The following is a 23743-nucleotide window of genomic DNA, read 5'->3' on the forward strand; positions in this document are numbered from 1 at the left end:
TTCCCCTTTGGCAACTATCACAGCTCATAAAGACTTTTTGTATTCAGCTAAGAGTCTTTCAGTTCATGTTTGGAGGATTTTTTTTGCCTCTAGTTTTGTGAGTTTCTTTGGCCATCTTGCATGCACTACTCTTGAGCTCGCGAGCTAGCTTTTTTTTTTTAACAGATGGCAGAATGTTTGCGACCAGAACTTGTTGGTATTTAATTGAATCCATTCTTCCTTCTCCCAGACAGTTAACAAGCCATTTTTTTCTGGCATTTTTAGCTCAATTTCTTGAATTTTTCACCCTTATGAACAACATTTGGTACTCAATAAAAGCTCCCTGTGGTTTCTTGGGTTGATCGATCTGAGCAACCGTAAACGACGCAAAACATTAGCATTATGAGTGTGTGCTGTCGTGCTTCCTATGCAGAAAATCACTTCTGGCCCTCCATCTGCAGTCCACCTGCACCTTTTTTTCTTCAAATTAACTTTGCTCATTGTGGCCAAATATTCTCTTTTACCTCCATCAATCCAAAGGACTTGTTTCCAAACTGCATCAGGCTTGTTTAGATGTTCCTTTGCAAACTTCTGGTGCTGAATATTGTGGTGAGGGCGCAGGAGAGGTTTTCTTCTGATGACTCCATGAAGTTCATATTTGTGCAGGTGTTGCTGCACAGTAGAATAGTGCACCAACAACCCAGAGTCTCCTAAATCTTCATGAAGGTCTTGCAGTAAAATGGGGAGATTGATGAGCAATTCTCTCTGAAAGTTTTCTTGGTCTTCCAGACATTAACTTTGACCTCCACTGCTTCTTTTAACTGCCATTTCTTAATTACTTTACTAACTGTGGAAACAGCAACATGAAACTGCTTTGTGGATATCAATTATTTTAATTTTCAGAGTGCTAAGCAGCTGATTAGAGGAGTTCATGACTGCTGATTGTTGGGACAAGGTTTATAAAGCTTTGAAATTTGCACACTTGGCCTTTCTTAATGATGACTGTGAACAAACCAAAGCTCTAACAAGCTGATTACAGCTTGAGACCTTGGTAAAAGTTCTGGTACTCCTGTTTCACTCTAATATTGAACAAAACAAACATGTTGAAAAAATGTTTCATCTTTACCTTTATGACCTTTGGAAATCATCCTCTTACTACAGTGACAGAATTTTTATCAGGGGTGCCCAAACTTTGGCATGTCACTTTTTGTATTGGAATCATTCTGTGATGACAGGATAATATTATGGGATGGTTTTGCTAAATTCTGCTGCTTTTTTAGTGATTCCAAGAAAACTAAAACAATGCATTTTGCATGTGAAGCATTTTGTGTATGTAAAGCAGCATAAACAGTGAACAGTTCATTGCGTTAATGTGATTATTATGTAATTTTTTTTCCCATTACATTTTCATTCGAAACCTTTCGTAGCCCAGTATTAATACAAGTTTTTACAATGTCTTCAGCTGCTGAAGTTGTTCGTTTACATGCCAATTTTCCAGGTGCAGTTTCCCAATCTGAGCATGACATAATTTCAAAAGAGCCCCAATGGAAACAAGGTCACGAGTCGGCCAGTGAAGATGCAGCTATCTGATCAGTGAGGGAATAAAAACGTCTCCTTATAATGGAAGATGATTCCCAGCATTGAATTTTATTGTATCCAAAATAACATGATCTTAATGTGGAAAAGACGACAGATGACTGCTGATTTCACTGTGCTGTGAGGCAATATTTCAAGAAAATGCTTTAATATAAGTAGTGTAGTTCCCTTTTACTGTAAACACTGACTACCCACCAGCACATCTCCTCCAGAGGGGAGCTTCTTGTCAAGAGTTCATATAGAAAAACTTTCCAGTCTTTTTGCAGTACCAAGAAGTGACCTGATAGTTGTAGGTAAATACACTGTATAAAACATACTCTCGGGTCTGTGTGTGTATATATAGACATCTTTGTATATTTGTGGAAACACAGACAGGTTGGTCTTTGGTTCCACTCTAAAGTGCAGTTTCTGTGGTGCAGCAGTGTCGAGTCTTTGGTAGCTGGGAAAAGGTTCAGAGGACCAGGGCACCACTTTTCATCCTCTTTCACATAACTGAAGTAAGAAGTTTAAAAGTTTTTAAAAGCAGTCTCCCTGTCCGCTCTTGTAATCCACACTCTTGTCTTGTCTTTATGTAGAAAAAGGCCAAACTGCTCTCTAGCTTTGCCAGCAGAGAAGCAGAGACAGGATGAATGCGACAAGAGCCACCGTGATGTGTTTCTGGCCTCCTGTGCAGTCACTGTGGCTCACCGGAGGCCTGTCGCTGCCGTGTACTCCACTGTGGTCTGTGGCGGAGCACTGCACCAGGGGCATCTGGTAGGAGGTGGCCCGCTTCTCCGGCCGGTCTGGGCTGGAGCCGTCGCTGGGACGCTGGCCGTTGTAGAGCAGGTAGCGGCCGTGGGCGTCCTGCTCCATGCGGAAGAGCTCGTACTCGGTGTGCGGCAGCCGGATGCCCAGTGCCACGCAGCCATTGGTCACGGTAACGTCCTGCTCCACCCCGACCTGCCAGGACCCCTGCACTCCACACTCGTTGCCATTGAAGACGTTGAGGAGGGAGGTGGTGGCCAAGTCCATGGGAGTCACTCTCATGTGGTTCACTAGATGAGGAAAGACACGAGAAGACCTGTTAGCTCCAGTCATGTCTTAGAGAGGAATCCTGCACATCCTGTGTTTGATGACCTCCAGAGCACAGCCTGATGTAGTGCTCATGGTGGAGTAAATACACCCTCAGGAACAAGAGACTCTAGGCTTTCAACTGGATGAGTTACTGAAACAATGTTTTTCTGCTTGCTGGTCTTATTTTGGTCATTTTGGCCACCGTTTATGTTATAACTCACTAAGATAATTGCAAAGATCTGGAAAATGATGACAATGAGGAAAGAAACACAAGCAGTCAGATGATTGGCTGACAAGTAAACAATCCCAGTTTAGCAAGATTATATAAACCATGTTTGTGAAGATTGTCATTCATCGAGGTCATGGTATGTCTAAGTGCTTACAAAATGCAACTGGACTTGTTTGTGGTTCTAGAAGACATTTCCCCTCTCATCCAAAAGGCTTCTTCAGTTCTAACTGACTGGTTAGGAGTCCCAGGCATTTGTCCTCTTGCAGGATCATAGCTCCACCCAGCATCATGCAAATCGTTACAGTCACATGAGTCAAGTCGTTGACCCAACCACCCAGTGACCCAAACACCCACCCACCCCACGACCCAACCGTTAGCACCCATCAGAACTGAAGAAGCCTTTTGGATGAGAGGCGAAACGTCTTCTAGAACCACAAACAAGTCCACTTGCATTTTTTAAGCCCTTAGAAATAAACCATGTAATTTAAACGTGACTCATTGACATAATGAGTACAATCTTATAGCAGAAACAGCGAGCATGGCTTTGTCTTAAGCTCAAACTCTTCGTCTTAACTCATTTTCTCACATTTGTTTAATCTGAATAAACACTGAAGTGTAAATACCACTTGTTGTGGTCATGTGATTGCTTTACAATCACTTTACAGGTGATGGAAGGCAGATTTTACTTTCTAACTACTTCAAATTTCCCAAAATGCCAAATGCAGGTAACTTGTGTAACTGTTAGAGTCGAGCAGAAATGGTTCAATTTACAGTACAAATGACAAGTAGTAAGTTAAGGAAACAATCAGCCAATCTGAAATTACTGAGTTAGGGTAAACTGTATAGTTTGGCTTGTGTTAAATATCTATACAACAGAAGTCTTTTGCTACGGCTGCTCTACTTTGTGTTGAAGGTCTTAGTGTGATTTTGTTGGAAATGCTACAAATCAAATCTGAAAAATGCAAATGCACTAAAGTTGTTTTTGAACAGCAACAAGCTGAAAAAGCATGGACACAGCCTGAAGTCTGGAATAAGAATTCAAGTCACAATCTGACAATAGAGCATTAAAGTATTTCTACCCACTAAAGGCAGAAAAATGTTCATAAGAGGAGGAAGATGTGGTTTCAGGCTCTTTGTATTCTCCTCTGAGGATTATTGGTATTTAAGAAAAGCTGTAAGACAAGAAAATGTAAAGCAGTTACCTTTGAAGACAAACTCCGTCCCGCCCATGACGCGGGTTGAGTGAAGGCCTCGGCTGTAGCGTCCGCGGGCGTAGATGGTGAAGGTGGGGTGTTTACAGACGGGGTCAGAGTAGTGGTAGTAGTGGCCCTCCCAGGTGTGGTTGTTGTCATGGAAGATGAAGTGACGGGTGAGGAAGAGTACCTCAGGGCGAACTTCGCAGCGCTGGCTCACCCACTGACCGTACAGCCCGACGGTCAGGTCGGCGCGCGGCGGCAGGATGGGAGGGTGGAACTCATCCGAGCGGTAGATGATACGACAGGCGATGCAGCCATGGTCATGATTCTGGAAAAAAGATCAGGGAAAGGAGCGATGATGAGTTTTGGTGCGGTGTAAAACAAATAAAACATAATGCGATAATTTGTTAATCCTTTTTGACATATTCTCAACTGAAAACAGCACAAAGACAATATATTTAATGTTTGACCTCATCAGCTTCATTGATTTTTGTAAATATCTGCTTATTCTGAATTTGATGCAGCAACACATTGGGACAGGAGCAACTACAGAATGGGAAAGATGTGGAATGCTCCAAAAACACCTGTTTGGATCATTCCACAGGTAAACAGGTTGTTTGGTAACAGGTGATAGTATCATGATTAGGTATGAAAGGGGCATCCTGGAAAGGCTCAGCCGATCACAAGCGAGGATAGAGTGAGGTTCACCACTTTGTGAACACATGATTGGATGAAGGATGTTACTACATGGGTTCAGGAACACAGATTAACAACAAACAAAAGCTAAACCATCAGATTACTTCTTCAAGCGGTATAATCACACCCATTTTTACAGAAAATATGCAATAATTGTGATAAGAGACACTGGAGATGGACTGATATCACCCCAATAGCTTTAGAGAAGAGATTTTTTTCATAAGATTCAATGGTGATATATCAGCTGATGTTTTTTTTTTTAATTATGTGTGAGTGTTCTTTGTTCTGTTTTTGGTCTCTACCAACTCCTGAGGGAAAACCTGACCCTTTAGCTGCTAAATGCTCCACCATGTTCACCAGCTCTGTGTCTGCTGTTTGGTGCTGAGCAGGTGGTGTGCAGTAGGTTAATCAGAGCTTTGCTGAAACAGTGCTGATGAGAAACCAAAACTCAAGACGCTAAAGCCTCCGTGTAGCTGAGGAGAGCTGCAGAGTCGGGTTCTAATCCTCTGTGGGTTCATCACTGCAAATATTGCCTTTCACATCACAGTCATATAAGCCAGTGTGAATATAAAAATAATGATTTAAAGCTTTAAAACAAGACAAACTGAGACTAGAACATACATATAAAATGTAACAAAAATCTAAATTAAAACAAAGTGTTGAAATGTTGAAATAAAGGTTCAATTAAAAAGGAAGTCAATCACTTTACATTAGCAAATCTATTACTTTGTGAGAAAAATATTACATTTACCAGGTTTTGTTATATTTCTGATTAAAGACACTAAAACGTAATGATCAAATGGCTGCGAGCAGGAGTTTTAGGCCAACACAGGTAAGATTTTCCTATTAGCACCCCCTAGTGGTGGAATCGAAGACGTTATCGCAACATAAACGACGAAGGTGGCTTCAAAGCTAATGACTGAATGTTGTTGAAGCTATCAGTCTATTATCAGCATGTTTATCATTTGTTGGGTGGTTTTTGTCAAACCAATCAACCACAATCATATTGGATCTTTGACAGATTTTGAAATTTGAGATACAAAAAAAAAAAAAAAAAAAAATCCGGTAAAACATTTTTTTTTAAGTCTTATCTTATTATATTATGGAGCCACTGTTTCTGCACTGACATTCTTCTTCTTGTCATGTCGGCTGACAAACAAACTTACTGATTTATCTGTAATAAGCCAACATCAGCTAACAGTATTAGTCAAGCTGTAATAGATACAGAAGTGTAAAAGCTCATTTATACAGGCCGGGTAACAAAATACCACTTAGAATTTTCATGATAAAATAAATCAGCTGGTGAAGCCGCGTTTTGTTTACAAACTCTAAACTAAAGTTCCCACTGAAGAAGTCCAGTTATGTGAAATCTGTCAGTGCGGGAAGCTTCTTTAATCCATCATGAGCATATTGTGTCATGAAATCCACATAAAGGACTTCTGGCGTCTGTTCAGAGGTGAAGGAGGAAAAGCGATTTCCTTCAGTTTGAACCTCTTGAGTGTTGGAAGGCAGACAAGGTTCCAGCATTTTCTCAGGGCGATCACATCATTTGACTGTAAAAGACAGATGTCTTTTAAAGCCGGGACAACAGGAAGTCACACGGCGAGCAGAGAGCTGAACTTTCATGCTCCTCACAAACAACAGCGGGATGTCTTTTATTCACCCTCATAATGACAAAAAACAGAGGCTGCAGTCTGAAAATGACCATTAATCACACTACGGTCACATCACGTCTGCTTGAGAGGAGCCCCGGAGCAGCATGTGATCATAGCGTCTACAGACGGGACAGCTGTGAGTCTCTGGCTGGGGAAAAGACTTCAGGGCCTGACGCATTCAGAGCTGGAAACCTTCACACTGTATTCTCTTCCAGAGACCGAACTCCAGGGAGGCGCTGCAGTTTGAGGGTGGTCAAAATTTAAGACCTAAACTCCTCGAACCAATCACTCTTTTCCCAGACAACACCACGTCGGCATGGGATTTATGGGCAGTTACAGAGGAGAAACAGAGAATGGTGGAAGTGGGAGGAAAAAAAACAGGAGTATCACTACATGCTGCAGATGAGATAATCCCAGAGCTGCTCCATAACCGCCTCAGAGTGAGAGGTTAATGGGACGACTGGAAGGGAAGCCTCCTGTGAGTCCAGCTCTGTGTGTGTGAGGGCACGGTGTGTATATCAGCCCTGTTTGTGCGTATGTGTAAGACGCATATATATAGCAGGGAAAGAGAAATAAATACAGTATACAGACAGAAAAATATGTGCGCATACTTCAGCACTTATATAAATATATTTGAGGATACAAGAAAAAGAGCAGGAGGTGGGAGAGTTTTTGCTGCAGGTGTGGAAAACATGTTCCAGATCTGCAGAAACTTTGAGCATGTAAAACACAGACAGTCTGTGTGAGCTGAAAAAAATACATTACCCGACTGTGAGCGTGTTTTCTTTCTATGGCCTCTCACCTTTTCAGTGCTTTCAGAAGGACATGATTCTGTAAAAATGTCTCTGCAGGAAACATTTCTATTTATAAAGCAAAGAAATTACAATAAAAAATTGACTACCGTGCTTGTTTTCCTGATACTGTTTGATAGATAATGTCTGCTTCTTTACTAAAAAGAGCACTGCACTTCACCATCTTATCTTTGCCTGATGTTTAATTCTAGTGTCTTTTTATGAGACTATTAACTGTAAATAAAGGCATACAATCAGTGATTTCTAATCCAAAAAAACATCGGCATTGACTATAAGTTTCCCCAACGAGCTCCTGTATGTAGCCTGAGAGACAAAACCCAGGGCAATAGACAGACAAAGGTTCCTGCCTGTTAAGCTTATTGCTCAATAATAACTGAACTGAAGAGGTGGAACTGCTAGCCTAGCTGGCTCATAAAGGTAACAAAAACAATTAAACATGTGTACAAGTGTGTAAAGACACAATTTTTTCATCTGTTTTTTATGTCATGTTTACACAAGAGTGGCACCAATCTTCCACTGAATATTTCCCAAAATGTCAAACTAGTTCTTGAGGTTTCACAGAGGTGTGTTTAGGTGCATGTTTGCCTCAGTTAACAACGCTCTCAGGTTTAAACTCTTGGCTACAGTGGCTGCTCTTTACTTATCTTGCCTCAGCTACAACTCATCGTTCCAAATTTGGATTTTTGGGCTCCAACAACAGCCAAGATGGTGGTGAAGAAGTGCTAGAATGAACTCAACTGAAGGTGCCTTGTCACAGCACAAAACTTCTCCAAGCTTGTGTCGCAGTTAATTGTTGGCTTTTCATGCTGGTAGCAAAACATTTTATGCCCTTACTGGAAGAGAAGAAAAAAGAGGAAATGAAGAAGGATATTACTGCACTCGCTTCATATAAATTACATTTATTAATTTTGTTTTTTACTACTACATTTGGCCGGCACTTCGAAATGAGAAATGAGCTACAATCCAAACCGCAGTAGATGAAGCAGAATTAGAACTCATTTCACTTTGTTTGGCAGCCATCTTTCATTTGGGCATTTTGAGGATTACCACCATAGTTCAGGGAAAGATGACGTACAGAAACATTGAAACGTGGAACAGAAACTGTCAAGCTTTAAAGGTACACTATGCTGGATTGTTTAAAAAAATAATCCCTCTCAATCATCACTACTTTCTTATTTTTCCGTGATTGGGACGTTTCTGGGCTGCAGCCTTTGGGCAGTGGGTGTGTTGCCTCCAGCTAATAACAGGTGAGGTCAGGACTTTATAAAAAGGTAGTGATCAGGTGCCGGACAGTAAGCAGCACGCAACCAAGAGGAACCCACAAAAACAGTGGACACAGCGCTGAAAAAAACCGCACAAACGGCGAAGGGAAATGCCAAGCGGACAAAGCTCGTTCCACTCGTTTCACACGCGAACGAACACTGAAGGACAGGATGGCATCTTATCTTAGACTGACTAGCTTCATTGCTCAATGTATTTCAAGGGAATGTCGGCTCACAAAAAAGTTATCAAAGGGCAACAGAACATAAATCAAACTCAGGAAAGCATAACAACTGAGTCTCCGCATGAGGACACGAGTAAAAACACAAGAACCACCCAAACACTTCACCAACAACAACAACATAAAAACACAGATGCCTTCTTAACAAGGATCATTATCAAGTGGTCATTGCTCTGCCTCAGTGACGCAGCAGTGAACCAGGCGACAGAAAACAGAAGAAGCAAACTTTAAAACAAAGTCTGCTGCTTTGCTCTTGCATCACTGCTGAGATCCACCCAATAACCACAAATGAACACGCTGGCACCAGCAAATGTTCTGGACTGGGACCAGTTCTGGGTACACTGCTTAAGATTAATGGATTGGATAGTCACCATGGCAGTAAAAATCCCCAAAAAGAAACCATTACAACCTCAAGAGATGGTCGGAGTTAGTGCTTTTTGTGTAGGAAGGAGTGAGGTATTTTCTATCACAGCTTCACCAAAGAAAGGGGGGGGTTAAAACCTAATTTACTGTATGTGCACAGTTGATGACCAATGGGGCCCTAAATTGACCAAAGCTATAAAATTAGTCAACATTTACGATGCTTAAAAATGCCTATAATGCAGCCTTGTATCATTATAGAAGCATATTACCAACCTTAAAGGGACAGTTCACCCAAATTATAAAGTATTTCCAGACTAGCAAAGCAGACAGTTTTGGATCTATGCACTGAGGTTAGAGAAAACCACTTTTGTGATTCCTGCCACCAAAAACAATGGAGATGAATGGATTTTAATTTCAGTTTTAAAAAAATGGGAAAAAGGAAGATTTAAAGCAACATTACTTCATTTTTGGCCACATGGGGGCAGTGCGTGTGAAAAAAGTTGCCGAAGCCTTCACCAACATTCAGTGACCTTTCAGCTCTGTTTTTGGTCTCCACCAACTCCCAAGCAAAACATCTGGCTCTTTAGCTGCTAAATGCTCCAATATGTTCATCAGCTAGCTGCTAGCTTTAGCCTGAGACACTTAACACACAGCAGGCTGCTTGGCAAAAAACAGAAACAGCTTAAAGAGTTTGCCATCACAAAAACATCTTTTACATTAAACATAGTTGTCTGATCATTGTTTCTAAAAAGATAGGAAAGAAGAAAGAAGAGTTTATACTGGAACGACTTTCTCAGAGAAAAATAGTCCCTATGAGTAACTGCGGACACTGTTTCAGGAGATGAAGGTTGTTGTTGAATTATGTAAAAGCTGTAAGCACCACAATCAGAATCCCATTCATCTCCATTTTATTGGGGTGGCAGCAGAAAAACAGATCTCTTGGCAAATAAGAACAAACCAATCTGCATGACTAGACCCTTTAAAAGGCAGCGCTGTGGTTATGTTTGACTGCAACTTTGGAAGTTCACCTAAAAGCTCGCCCAACACCGCGGCTTCCTTTTCATTCAGAAAAGATTGGGGAGAGAAAGAGCACATGCAACACTTTGATTTGAGCCTCAGGCATGCATGAAATCAGACCTGGTATGCACTCGCTGGAATAATTCATATGGCCGCATGATTCCAAATTCTAGGAATACCACATGTTGATCGCTCCCAGAGATAGGCCGGGTTTCACGTTGCGCCTCTGTGGGCCAGAGGGGCTTATGGGGAGCAGTTCTGGTCATTACAGCACCACAGGGGAGCTTGTCTGATCACAGCTCCTCACTCCACACTCTGTTTACATACTGATCAGCAACACCAAGCCCATCATCTCCATACAAATGGATGTTTATTTAGACAGCGGACCTGAACAGGATTTCATTGTAATCTCTGTAGAGGGCGACAGTGAAAACATCACTCTTGGGTTTCACCCAGCAGGGAAACTGCTGTTCAGCAGTGTAAATAGAGAAATTACATCCCATAAGCGCAGCGGAGGAAAGAAAGGGCTCTTTCTTAAGGCTCGATTTGGGAGATGAAATCAGAACGTACATAGTTTCTGGTTTCCACCAGTGCAAATGTCAACCACAAAAGGGCAGGATTGTTGACATACACACTGATCCTACATCAGATTGGGATTATAGAGTATTTGTCTTGGACGGCTGTTTGTTGCCACTGACAGGTGGCAGATTGTATCACAAGCTGTCAGAAAATTACTATAACTTTCATTTCGGTGTTATTCACTGTATGTTTAGCATCCATTATTTTTCCCGATCAGTCCACCACTCTGATACCTCATTAGCATCACCTGAAGACTTACTTTCAAATACTATGTTACTCCGGTCTCCTCACAGCCTTGCGTAGGCTATACTTAAGAAACTCTCATACAAGAATACGGTTTTTGGGGTCAGTTCACGTGGTTTCCGGCGTGTGTGGTCTTTGCGGTGTGGAGGGTCGACACAGTGGGAGTCGAGTTCAGCAGAGGTTCTGCAGAGCTGTGTGCTCAAGACAGAAAACATGACCCTACCTCTGACTTCATTGTGCCTTCCAACAAACACAAAACGCAGTGTTTGCGGATGGGAAAAGTTCTCATCCTGGTTGCTGCACTGGTGGCCCCTACTGATACGTCTATCTGCAACCTCCCTCAGGTTAACTGACGAGATCTGCAGTGTGCAGGGACATGGACTAAATGTGGAATACCAGAAAACAAACTCTATGAAAGACCTCTACAGAAATGTCTATTCATTGAAATGTTGCATATGCAAAGAAACATTAACCTGCATCACGGGATACAGGTGCAACAATATCTATGGCCTCTGAGAAGCTCCAAAAAAAATACAGATTTTGGCTTCTCAGATGGTTTTATTTGAATAATTTTTGAAGGCCTAACAATGTGAAACATTTCAGTTGTGCTCTAAGCTAAATGTAGCTATCAACATGCTAAAATGTCTACAATGATAATAAAGCTAAAATGCTTAACTTAAGCCTGTATTAGGTTTACCATGATCACCATCTCAGATTAGCATGTTAGAATGCTAATATTTGGTACTCAGCACAAAATACAGTTTATCATCAAAGTTATTCAAAATAATCCTGAAGGGGGCATGAATGTGTGTACCGAATTTCACAGCAATCCATCCAGAAGTTGTTGAAATATTTCAGACTGAACCAAAGTGGTAGACCGCCCAACAGACAGCCAGACATCGCCACCCCCAGAGTCATACTGCTACCGTGGCTAAAAATGCACCCAAAGATGAGAAAAGTCTAACTTTGTGTTGCAGAATTCATTTCTTTTCTTGTTTCCTACTCTGGTAATCACTTCACGACCACGTACAATTATCATGTGATCCTTTGGGAGGGGAACTAGTAATCTACAGAATTACAGCAGCTCAAATTAAAACGACATATTTGTTCTACGGAGCCTCTGCAGCCACATTTCACCCTCATCCCTCTAAACTCTAATTGAGAGACGATCATTAGGGGCTTACCTTGGCGTTTTGCAGGGCCATCTGGTAGCTGGACGGCTTGTAGTACAGCCTCTGGGACGGCTCGGTGTGGATGTCTCCTAGAAACAGCTCCTCCACCAGGTGATCCAGATTGTGATGCAGGTACTGCTTCTCTACCCTCAGCAGCTGCAGCTCATGCATGGCAAAGTTAAGCTCCCTGGAGCAGTCAAAGCCGCCCTCCTCGCTCCACAGCTCATAGATCACATTAGGCTCCCAGGGGCCCTTCACAGCCCCTCTGCAGCTGCGGTTGAACCTCTGGCTGAGCTCTTTGGCCACGGTGGCTGTGTGACAAACCATCTGGACTCGGTGGAGGTGGTACTCTGCCTCAGTGCCGCCGCGGATGATCCAGGAGGCCTGGCGCAGGCGCAGACGACCCCGGATCACCAGAGTGTAGGTGGGTTTGGTGCAGTGGTTGTCCTCGTAGTAGAACTGGTGAGCCTGGAAGGTGTTGTTGGAGAAGAAACTGTAGGAGCGTGTCAGGAACTCTGGGCCTGGTCTCACCTCACAGCTGCAGCAGAAAACAGAGGTTTCAGATCAACAACATGCAAGACTACCTGCAGAAAATGTTGAAATAAACTAAGAGGTTTTATGTTGCATGCATGCTCTTCCACAACAGTTTTTACTTAGAATAGGATACTAAAAATAACATCTCTAGAAATTTGAATTTGGCCTGAATTTGGTCTGAAAGTATGAATTTAATTATGGTGGGGACTGATGTCTGAATTTATTCTGAATTTAAAAATAGCCTACTTCAAGCTTCTGGTGGTTTCCATGTTTTACTCCATTGAAGACTTTGCATTGCTCAGACCAAAGAATACCATCAGCTGCTGGAAATGTTTCTGTTTCTACCTTCCAGGCCGCCATCGGTTTCCGTTCATTCCAGTATAGTAATAACATCACTTTGCAGAGATTTGAAAACTTGCTTGGGAGGACTGCAGTTTTTTGGGGATCAAAGTTAAAATTAAGTAAGTGTTGTGTGGCAGAAGGAAATGAACTGAAAACTCTCTGTGCTGCATTCAAGGAAACTCAGAAATTCCATATCAATGATTGGCTGATGGCTGCACTGTTTTTCTAAGCTGTTTTTTAAAGACTAGAATACAAAAAACCTAACATGAATAGTAGTTAAATAAAACACTAACAGAGGACAGAAGGCTGTGCAAGCTTACACTCTTACTGGTCAGGCATGAAGTGACATTAATCACTACTTGAAAATTAAGAAATCACTCTAAAACGCAGCATGTTTTAAGAAATGGCTGCAGCGTTGTTACAAACAGAACATGCAAAAAGACCAAAATGGTCTTTTAAACATCTGTGAGAGGATGCGCTCCAATAACATGTCATCTAAACTGTCTAGGTCACAGGTCAGGCAGCCTTGTTTGAACATATAGGGATAGCTGCATTGGACTGCGCATGTCAAAACGTCCTATTAAGCAGATGCACAGAAAACTTTAGGGTATAAATCCATAGTTGTTTACCTGGTGGACACCCAGTGACCCTCTACGTTCGGAGGCATCTGCACAGTGATTCTGGCTCCATTGTGAAGGTGCTTTAGCATGTGTTGGCACGGTGAGTCTTTGGCCAACCGGCCAAAGGTTTTCTCCAGGGAGAGACGGCTGGACCGACTGTCTGAATAGTGAAGAGAGGACCCTTCAGCCCAGCCTGTGGGAACAATAAGAACAGTGAGGGTTTATCTCAGGGGAGATCTCGCCATTTTCTATTCATTTACTTGCTCTTTTAGGAGAAAAAGAAATATAAAAACAAGATTTTTGTCTTAAAAGGCAACATTTCAGGATTCAGCACTGTCATTATACTGAAATCCTGAACAGATACATGAAGAAAAAAAAAAGACAGACAAAAAGAATAGATTTAAAGACAAATGTGATGCCCTAAATGCCATTCATTGAGGGTGAAATGTCAAATAAACCACTAATGAATGGGTTTAGATTGGCAGAGCTTGTTTCTTTAGATCTTTACATCCTAACAAATGAGGCACAACTGCTTTTAAAAGGCAACTAATGAGACCATTAAATACACTTCTATCAAACAGAAAAGTTTTGCTCTCATGCATTCACTCTGCTTCTTCAGTCTGTCAGGCCTTTTTGAAGTCTGTACAAGGTTTTATTGAGTCATTTTAACTCATATCATCACCAGTGGATTACAGGGTTTGATCAGTGACCTGCAACACCTGGTTTGAGTCTGTATGGGTTAATATTAGCTGAACGTGATGACAAGGCAAAGCTTAGATGTCCAAGTTGAGGAACTGACGGTTGGCTCCTGGCTAAAACACAAAAACAAACTGTGAAATCAATCTGCAAACAAAGTGAAAGAAGGACGAGAGAAGCATTGACATTTGAAAACTCTCAGCTCCCACCCTGTCCAAGTACCCTCGATGCACCACATGAAATAACAATACTCTCAACAATGGGCTGGGCTTAAGGGGATAAAATATCGGAAATGAAAGCATTTCCAAAGCCTGCAGCCAAAGAAAAGCCTTCAAGCTCACATTCCAGTGAGGATTTATTCCATATAATACTCTAAATATCATCAGAATCTACCTTGAAATATGAAGACTTTGCCTTAAAATCTTTTTATTGGACCCGACTTGCCTGGCTATATCATTTAACGCCTTGGAATGCTGCTGCGGTTGCCTCTGTGCTTTTAATTTGAGACTAATAACACAGAGGCAGGAAAAAAAACCTCTGATTATAAGAAGCCAAAAGCTCCGTGAAGAACAAAGCTCCATCCAGTTGTTTTACACCCAGCAAGGCAGCAACTGTGCGCGTTAGCCGAGGCTTGTGTGTAAATCACCACATCACAGCGCTGCTCAGTGGAAACACTGGACAGTGGGGAGACTTGATCCCCCCACTCAGCTGGTGGCATTAGTAACGCTGCGCTGCTGGCTGGAGCTGTGTTAAAATCAAAGAAAAGCCTTCACAGTTTGCTGCATTTTATGTGAGTGTGTGTTTATGTGTGTGAGGCCCTCTTTTTTTGCACCTGCAGTCAGGCCTGAGCTGGGGAAAGACCCTGAGCGGCTGCAAACAGCTTGTTTTCACAGTGATCAGAGCAGAAACTAAAAGCAAGAGTGTGTGTGTGTGTGTGTGTGTGTGTGTGCGTGCGTGGGTGTGTGGATTTAAAAGGAAAACCTGGAGAGATGTGTAATGCAAACACACTTCAACCTCACTGAGGTTTCCGCTGGTCAAATCGTGCCTACAGTTTAGCAGCAGGTGAATTTCAGGGTTGGTCACGCACGCACGCACGCACACACGCACGCACGCACGCACGCACGCACGCACGCACGCACGCACGCACACAAATGCGCTATATTTTTATGCTCTGAAGACTAATATATGCATGTATGCAGCAATAAATACATAGAAACACAAGGAACAGTATTAAGAGCACAAACACACACAGCTAAGGTCTGGGCATTGAACAATATTCGCTGAATTACCAACATTATGAATCTCTTTCTGACATGAATTTGTTCATATAGCAGTTTTATAACCATAATGCCTATTTAATGGGAGTTTTGTTTTCTTGGTCTTTGTCATTAAAAACAGGGGGTTGCCCACTTATTAGCGTTGAGGTAAATTTGATATATGGCCGAATTAAGGTGCCATCAGCTTTACACACAACACCACAACAACTTAACCAATTTAAAAGAGTCAGTTAAAACAGTAAAAATGAGTCTTTTATATGATGTTGATAATGATTTTTGACTGGTGTTTTTAGTCTCCATCTCCAGCAACTGAAAATATATTTTTCATATACAGCCAAAATCCTGGAGAGCCCCCAAGAATCAGCTATGATGGATTAAAATACCTTGTGATATTTGTGACAGATATTATGGAAATGTCAGCTGATAATATGGTGAATTATCTCCTGACATCCTGCTGCAGCCTTCTAAGGATTCTGGGTAAAGCATGCCCTCTTATCTTGAGGAATACTTGAGATGCACATAAAGCATTTTTGGACATTTAGTCTGCAAATAAAGTAATCTGAAAACATTAAACTCAAGTTTAATATTTAGTTTCTTCCCCAGCTTCTACTGGGGAATTCCCATTTTCTCCTCACTTACAGAGGCCAGTAACGTTGAGAAAACGTCTTATTTGGCTGTTTCTGCTCACAGGTGTAAAGGAAGTGTCTCTGTATCTCATGTCAAACTGTGCAGCACCTGATCCAGAATCAGCTACATCAAACCAAATCTGCTTTAAGAGTCATTTGTGGCTTTGTGAAAATATAGTTAGAATGAAACGTGAGCTTTATTTAGAGTAATCTTAAAAACAGCGACAAATCTTTTTTGCTGAGAGTTGTATTACATCAAAGCCAAGCGAGGACAGACTGAAAAACACGCTTACAGGGGAATTAAGTGAGGAAATTATTAAAAAGAGGCTGTGTGTAGCCCGTTTGTAAAATTACTTTGTGAGAGGGTGCGTCATATGACTCCTTCTCCGCAAATTTAATGATTGCTGAAAGTGTGAGTGGTGGGAGTTTCCTCCAATAGTTTCCTTTAAAAAAAATACTCTCCCCTCATTACGGCAATAATCAGAGCGGCTGGACTCGAACCCTCTCCGGTCCCTGGCTGCCGCTGCCGCTTTCCCAAACTGCTGCTCTCTATCTAAATCAAAGCATCCACAAAACTCCCAGACCCCTAAACCACACAGAACATTTCCAGTTGGCCCAATCCCACCGGTGAGGTAACAGCACTGGGACCCCTGACAAGCGGAGAGACTCCACATCGTTTATGAGAGGAGAAAAGTCCACAAGTGCCAGAGCAGAGACCAGACAAAGGACTGTTCTTTGTGTTATCTTAGCGTTTGGCAGTGACCAGGACTTGAACCGGGTTGAGAGAATAACACTTAAGAAGGAATCGCCGCTTGAGCACTTTTTACTTCACTGGATCTCAGAGGGAAACACTGTACTTTTTGTAATCTAAAACACATTTATATGACAGCTGCAGTTATGAGTTAGTTTGTGCAGATTCAAATTTTACATTCAGCAGGAAGGTCATAAAATATTGTTTTCGTTGGGGAACAAGAGTCTACGGCCGTGTGAGCAGCTCAGTGAGGCTGGCTCAGCGGAGCTTTGACCTACATGCTAACATCAGCCTGCTAACATCCAACAGACAGTCAAAGAAAGGGCAGATATGAGCTTAAGAGGATGAGAAAAACACAAAAAATAAAAGTATGAGCTTAAGAGTCTACATGCCACAAGCTATTTGAGGCTGCAGCACATGTAGCATGCTGATGTTGGCTAAATGCTAGCATCAACGTGCTAACGTCCTCCAGCCATGCTACGAGTTCTGTGAGGCTGTAGCATGTATAGCTAATAGCTAATGCGCTCACAGGGACAATGCTAACAGGTGGATATCTAGAGGGTATAATGTTTGCCCCTTTATCACCTTAGTTTAGCGTGTTAGCATGCTAATATTTGCCTATTTGATGGGAATGTCATTAGTTTTGAAGGTCTGGTCATACAGACAAAGTACGCTATTGGACAAATGTTGGCACTTCACGTTAAGTCCCCATAGTTATTACAATACATCCTTAAGACGCTTTTGGGGTCTATCCTCTGGGCACCATGAACGTCTGTACCAAGTTTAATGGCAAGATATTTCAGTCTGGAGCAAAGTGGCGACTACAACTCTACGACCAATCGCACCAGTTGATGAAGACCATGTGATAGAAGTGAAACGTCCACTAAATGAACCTGGAGGAGAGACTGATGTGTTCTTTACCATCAGCGCTCTCCATGCAGGAATGAATATATTCTCTCAACTTGACGTCTTCCTCCACTGAATGAATCACCACTGAGACCCTGCTGATGCTGAGGTGGGACCTGCTGGGCTGCATGACAATTAGCATCATTTGTATGAGCTGCATCTGTCTTTCCTCCATCTTTCCCCTGTTGGCTTCCTCCAACTTGTGACCGTTCTCTCTTCCTGTTGCTGCAGTTTGCCTCCGTTTATCAAGTTTATGTTGACGTGACTTCTAAGAATTTTCCCCTTGATATTCAATTATTTTTCCAATTTTCTGACTGATGCCTCTGCAGCTACAACGCTCACGACTACGTCTTTGGATTTCTGTCAGTTGTCTCATGTTGCTTTGAAAACACGTCAGAGTATTGATCCCCAGAGAAGCGAAGCCTGGCAGTAAGCGGTGTTTGTGGCAGATCCCGAATGAAATATCAGCAGGCTGATCACATTCCTCACACTGACACTGAAGTTTGTTTTATTTCTGTTGTGGAGATTTCTTTATAGCCCATTGTTTGTTTTAAATCCCACCAGCACAATCCTGTTTTACATTTTGTTTTGTTTGCTAATTTATGCAGCATATATACATGTAGCATATACACCACTGCATACAGTATATATGCAAATATCTTAATCCTTTGGTGGCAACATATGCGCAAATACATACACTAAATAAAAATTGAGCACATAAATGTTTATTTATTTATTTCACTGTTGTTCTTTTGAATTCAAATAGGTTCCTGTATCTGTGTGACAGGTTTTAACATTTATGGATTAAGATTAATTCAATTTCCAGTGAAGTCTCCTTTTCAAAATTTACCGTGAGCTTACATTCGCTCTTACCTTTGATGGTAAAGTTTAATTATTTAACTGTCAAATATGCCTCAGTGCACGTCAAAGCTCCTTCGTAGCCACATTTGAGTGAGCATTGTTAAAAATGTTTCTTTAAGTTACGCATTTTCATTAATCCTTCATAATTTAGAGATCTTTTCTTTTCCAACTCTCAAATATCAATATCACTACCAGCCCCAGAGAATCATGATCAGTTTGTGATTTAAAGGCTTTTTTAAGTTAAGTTTTTGTATTATTTGTCAGTTTTGTCTAATTCCTGTACTGACAGTGACCAAAATGTGACACACACTCACATCTTCGCAATTCAACTTTGCAACCAGGAGAAGAGAAAAATTCAAACATCCAAATGGACATAAAAAAGTTGTAGCTATTACAAGAACAAACAGTTTAATCATCCTGTTGCATTGAATATTTACAGGTGAAACAAACCTTAAAGAGCCTCCTGAGGTCCAGCAGAAGTCTCATAGATTCACATCAGCGTGAAGGTGAAGTACGAGCAGCTCCGCGTTTCTTCCTGTCTTTTTCAGACTTTGCTGTTTAACTCTCCGAAGGCTCGCTGAGGTTTTCTCCCCCCAGTAAATTTACAGCACACTCTAATCTAGGCTGACAGTGCATTTTCATTGCCACTACGAAAGGCTGCAATAACACACCACTTAATTGAACGTTTGATTCACTTAAACACACTTAAGGATAAGTGCACTCCAAAATATCGTTTTATCTCAAACCGGTCATTTGAAGTTGCAGCCAAATGTTGCCTTCCACTGTCACTGGCAGCAGATGGATTGGGTCAACTGCAGTCCCATAATCCTCTGCTGCTCAGACAGGGTTTTCATCAGGAATGGATGTTTTAAGTGGCTCTTAACTCTCCCACTGCTTTCATGTGCCCTGCAGCCCCAGGGAAGCTTTTTATTGCCTTTTAGCCTTCAAACATGTTCATCACTGTGGCATAAGGGATAACTTAGCCAGAAAATATTATTATCATTATTATTATTCCTGTTGGACACACAGACACAGACACATAGCCATGATGGTCAACAGGTGTGCTGAGCTGAAGACAGGCATGTCAGCACATTTAAACTTCACTGAAATTTCGAAAAAATAAACAGAGAATTTAGAGGATCTCGTCCACTCTTATGTTAGGGCTAACTTTTGTACCACAAAGCGTCTTTTTAGGCTGTATAAGCACTTTGTTTTCCATGCACACCTGGAACAAAACATGTTTTTCGTTCATTTTGGAAAGTCCCTCAAGCCTCGGCACTTGTTGCACCGCATGGATCAAAACAAACTCAAATAAAAGTTTCTCACCTAAGAAAGCAACGAGAAGCAGAGCAGCAAAGGGCCCCATTCCGCACTTGAAGGGGACTGAAACGAGCTTCACTGGTCACTTTGGGGAGATCTCGGCTTCCTTTACGCAGCGTCCTGGTTTATTCCGACACACATCCTCACATTATGTATCCGAGGCGTGCAGGAAACACTCCTGTGATATCCGAGCATCATAGGAAACACACCTCCGCTTCGCTGGAGAGGATAAAACTCCGGCTGTACCTGAGCTTCGAAACAAAGACTGGCATCTAGAAAACGAAGCAAAGTCCAAACTTTGTAACGTGCCACGCTGAAACGCCGTCGCTCACTGCTGAAATGGAGCAGCTCCGTCGCTTTTACGCGCGTCTTCTGTGCGTCCTGCGCCCTGGGAGAGTGCTAATACGTGTGTTCAGAGACTGGACTCAACCCCTCAGCCTCGGTGGAGATTTTAGGGGCGTGGAGTGTGTGTTGAAGTTTTCTCCCTTTAGGTCCGCACTGCAAAAAAATATCGCCCATGCGTACAAGGCATACTGCAGACCCCTGGAGGTGTTCTGACTCTCAAAATATCTTAAAAATGAATTCAAATAACTTTGAATTTCATTGTTACCTAGTGCAAGGCTGGTGAGCAACATCAACATCATATCATCTTAACATCACAATGCTAAATATATATACATATTTTAATATTACTCCCTTAAAATGAGACTTTACAAGCAAAATCTCCAGATTGAAAACTGAATTAAGTCTAAATCCTCATGCACAACTTTTCTACTGGCTTTGAAGAAAAACAGATTTTAACTCCATGTGTGACATTTTTTTTTGCAGTGAAGACATTTTACCTATTCATGTTGTTCCCGGAGTAAAAAAAGTTGCTCAAACAGAAATGCCTTGCAAAATCATAATCCCATTCAAAAGAGCTATCTATGCAATAACAATAGTACTTTAAGTTAACCTTGAAATTAGATCAATTGCAATTATATTCCAACATATCCAGAGTACCTGTTTGTTTAAAAAAAACTCTTGTCTTATTTGGGATTAATGAGGGATAAAGTTGTTCGAGGACAACACCGGTCCATGACTGTTGAGACTTCATTCATTGCACATGTGTCCAACATCCTGCTCGTTCATTCATGATGAACGCTGCACATTTTTCTTGACTGTCGCTCTCAAATTATACACCGTCTCATCATAGCCTGCCTGCCTGCCTGCCTGCCTGCCTGGAGGGGGGACCAACAACACAACTCTTGAGTGTGTGTGTGTGTGTGTGTGTGTGTCAGAGAGAGAGAGAGAGAGAGAGAGAGAGAGAGAGAGAGAGAGAGAGACCTTGGCCTTGAGTTTCTGGCCTGTCTCTTTCAACTCATGGTTCTTTGCAGGCGTCTCTCTGATCTTTTGACCCTGAGGCGAGGGTCTCCAGCTCCTCTTCATTCATACACTCAGCCCCTCTGACACTGAGCCGAGTGTGTTATAACTGCCTTTAAACACTGGTCTGATCGTATCGGCGCAAAAGCATGAAGCCTAGTTTTTTCTCTTATGATACTATGCTTCAGTGTACAATTGCTGATTATCAGCTTTACAGCTGGCAGTGCATGCAAATGTTCGGGCACCTCTGGTTAAAGTGTATGTTACTGTGAATAGTTAAGTGAATAGGAGATGGACTGATGTCCAAAAGACATAACATGAAAGACGCAAGCAAAGGAGCACCAAGACACTTGAGCTCTCTGATAACGATCACGATCGATCGTGCTTTGGGCTTGTGTTGCAGCTGGTGGCACGGGGAACATTTCAGTGGTAGAGGGAAGAATGGATTCAATTAAATAGCAGCCAATTCTGGAAGAGAACATCCCAGCATCTGTAAAAAAGCTGAAGATGAAAAGAGGATGGCTTTTACAACAGGATAATGATCCTAAACACACCTCGGATGCTTCAGGAAGACCAAATTGAAGGTTTTGCAGTGTCCCATTACCCCCATCTGAACATCTGAACTCAGAAATATGTGGATAGACCTCAAAAGAGCAGTGCATGCAAGATGGACCAATAATCTCACAGAACTAGAAGCCTTTTGAAAAGAAAACTGGGTGAAAATCCCCCAAACGAGAGCTGAAAGACTCTTTGCTGGATACAAAAAGCCTTTACAAGCTGTGATAGTTGCCAAAGGGGGTGTTAGTAAGCACGGTCTGTGCAGGGCGCCCAAACTTTTGCTTCTGCCAAAGATAGAAATAAAGAAGTAATCTCACTTGAAATATTAAAGAAATGTGTCATCTTTAACTTTCTGCTGTTCGGAAATCAGATAAGATTTTACTCGCTTAGCTTTTCGCAGTGACCGACATTTTGACCAGGGGTGCCCAAACTTCTGCATCCCACTGTATGTGGGAGCAGGACCAGAGCAGTAGACGGTCTTAGATTATGTACAATACATTATCTTGTAGACAGGACGACTTTGTGCTATCATCAGAGCAACATCGGCACAACAGGCAAAGAATAATGTGCCGTACAGTCAGGACAAAAGGTTCACTTATTCAGCAGATAATGACAAACGTGCTGTCATGGTCAGCAGATTATGACGCACGCACACACCTAATCACATGACATAGTTATTCATTTGGCTTTAAGACAGTGAATGAGTGACAGAGAAGATGAACAATAAGAATTCCCATTGCAGTCTCACTCACTGATTCTTTCATGGGTACTTAAGGGGACAATTGGGTTAAAATGCATTTTTACTTCTGAGTTCTGTTTCAGTAAACTTAAAAAATTTTAGGGTACCAAGAAAGATTTTGTCTCAAAGTGCTACAACATTTTTTGCAGTGTAAAGTTTACGTGTATGCTTTCCCATATAGAGAGTGATAGTGATGATAGTGAAGGAGGCTCCGGTGTACACAAAAACAGTATTTCACGTGCTTATCCAATAATCCTCCAATCCTTAATCAGTGGAGCAATCCTCCACTGATGGAGCTCTAATTAATTTCTATTGTCTGCAGTCTTAACCCTCACGGCTGCCTCCCTGTATACGCTCCATGGTATTTGCTCTTTCTCCTCTAATCCTGGATCCACGCTCTGGGAGAGCGACTCCAGCCCTCCTCTCTCTCTCTCAATTCCTTCTTTTCTCTGGATCCGGAAAAGCCGCCAAGCGAGATCCGGACAAACACACTGATGGGATTTGCAAGAAGCCCGGAAGGGGTATTAATAAGAAGTCTGTATAGAGGAGAGGCTGGAGGCAGGGAGGTGAAACTGGGCGGCTTGTTCTGGTGTGTTGACCCCTGCGTTGTCCTGTGGCTAATCAAAGCATCGCTGCACCCTCTTTGTGTCGCTGCAGGAATGTGATCTATGAGAGGTGGAAATAAGACTGCTGTGATTGTCAAAAGGCTCACTGGGACAGTAAAACCAGTGAAAAACTTGTACCCACTATGTTTCCATCACATCTCCTACAGGGAGCGTTGATAGTGCAACCTGATTATGATTTTGCCTGTGGATGCTGAAACTTGTTATTCTCTTTTTCAACCATCAGGGATTTTTCGAACATGCTTTTTGCATTAAGCCTTTATCATCAGTGTCCCTAAACATGTCAGGGCAGATGAATGTGAGTGGGGACATTTCAAAGTTGCTGTCTCTCTGTTTCTCATTAAGGCCGTGTTGTGAAGAACTGGATGACTGTGCTGTTTTCTGTTTGCCTCTGTTTTCATGTCTCCCCGTAGACGTTTGTGTCATTTCTGGAGAGC

The 23743-nt window shown here is 42.1% G+C and overlaps 1 protein-coding gene across 1 annotated transcript; it reads right to left on the bottom strand.

The window, feature by feature from the left end:
• Window positions 1–1252: 1252 nt before the first annotated feature.
• LOC139339106 (protein APCDD1) lies at window positions 1253–20386 on the bottom strand. Its single transcript, XM_070974566.1, has 5 exons — window positions 20031–20386; window positions 13597–13780; window positions 12104–12629; window positions 4060–4381; window positions 1253–2609 (listed from the first exon to the last, which is right to left on the bottom strand). Exons 1-5 carry the CDS (start codon window positions 20068–20070, stop codon window positions 2170–2172), a joined length of 1512 nt encoding a protein of 503 aa, XP_070830667.1. The 5' UTR covers window positions 20071–20386; the 3' UTR covers window positions 1253–2169.
• Window positions 20387–23743: the final 3357 nt, after the last annotated feature.

The sequence above is a fragment of the Chaetodon trifascialis genome, chromosome 11 (genome assembly GCF_039877785.1).
Source record: "Chaetodon trifascialis isolate fChaTrf1 chromosome 11, fChaTrf1.hap1, whole genome shotgun sequence".
Classification (NCBI taxonomy): Eukaryota; Metazoa; Chordata; class Actinopteri; order Chaetodontiformes; family Chaetodontidae; genus Chaetodon; species Chaetodon trifascialis.

Excerpts from the sequence above, each read along its gene's own strand:
- LOC139339106 (XM_070974566.1), bottom strand. The coding sequence starts at position 20,070 with ATGGGGCCCTTTGCTGCTCTGCTTCTCGTTGCTTTCTTAG. Across the intron at positions 13,781-20,030 it reads GCTTCTCGTTGCTTTCTTAG|GCTGGGCTGAAGGGTCCTCT; the intron begins GTGAGAAACTTT and ends TTGTTCCCACAG. Across the intron at positions 2,610-4,059 it reads GACGGAGTTTGTCTTCAAAG|TGAACCACATGAGAGTGACT; the intron begins GTAACTGCTTTA and ends TTCCTCATCTAG.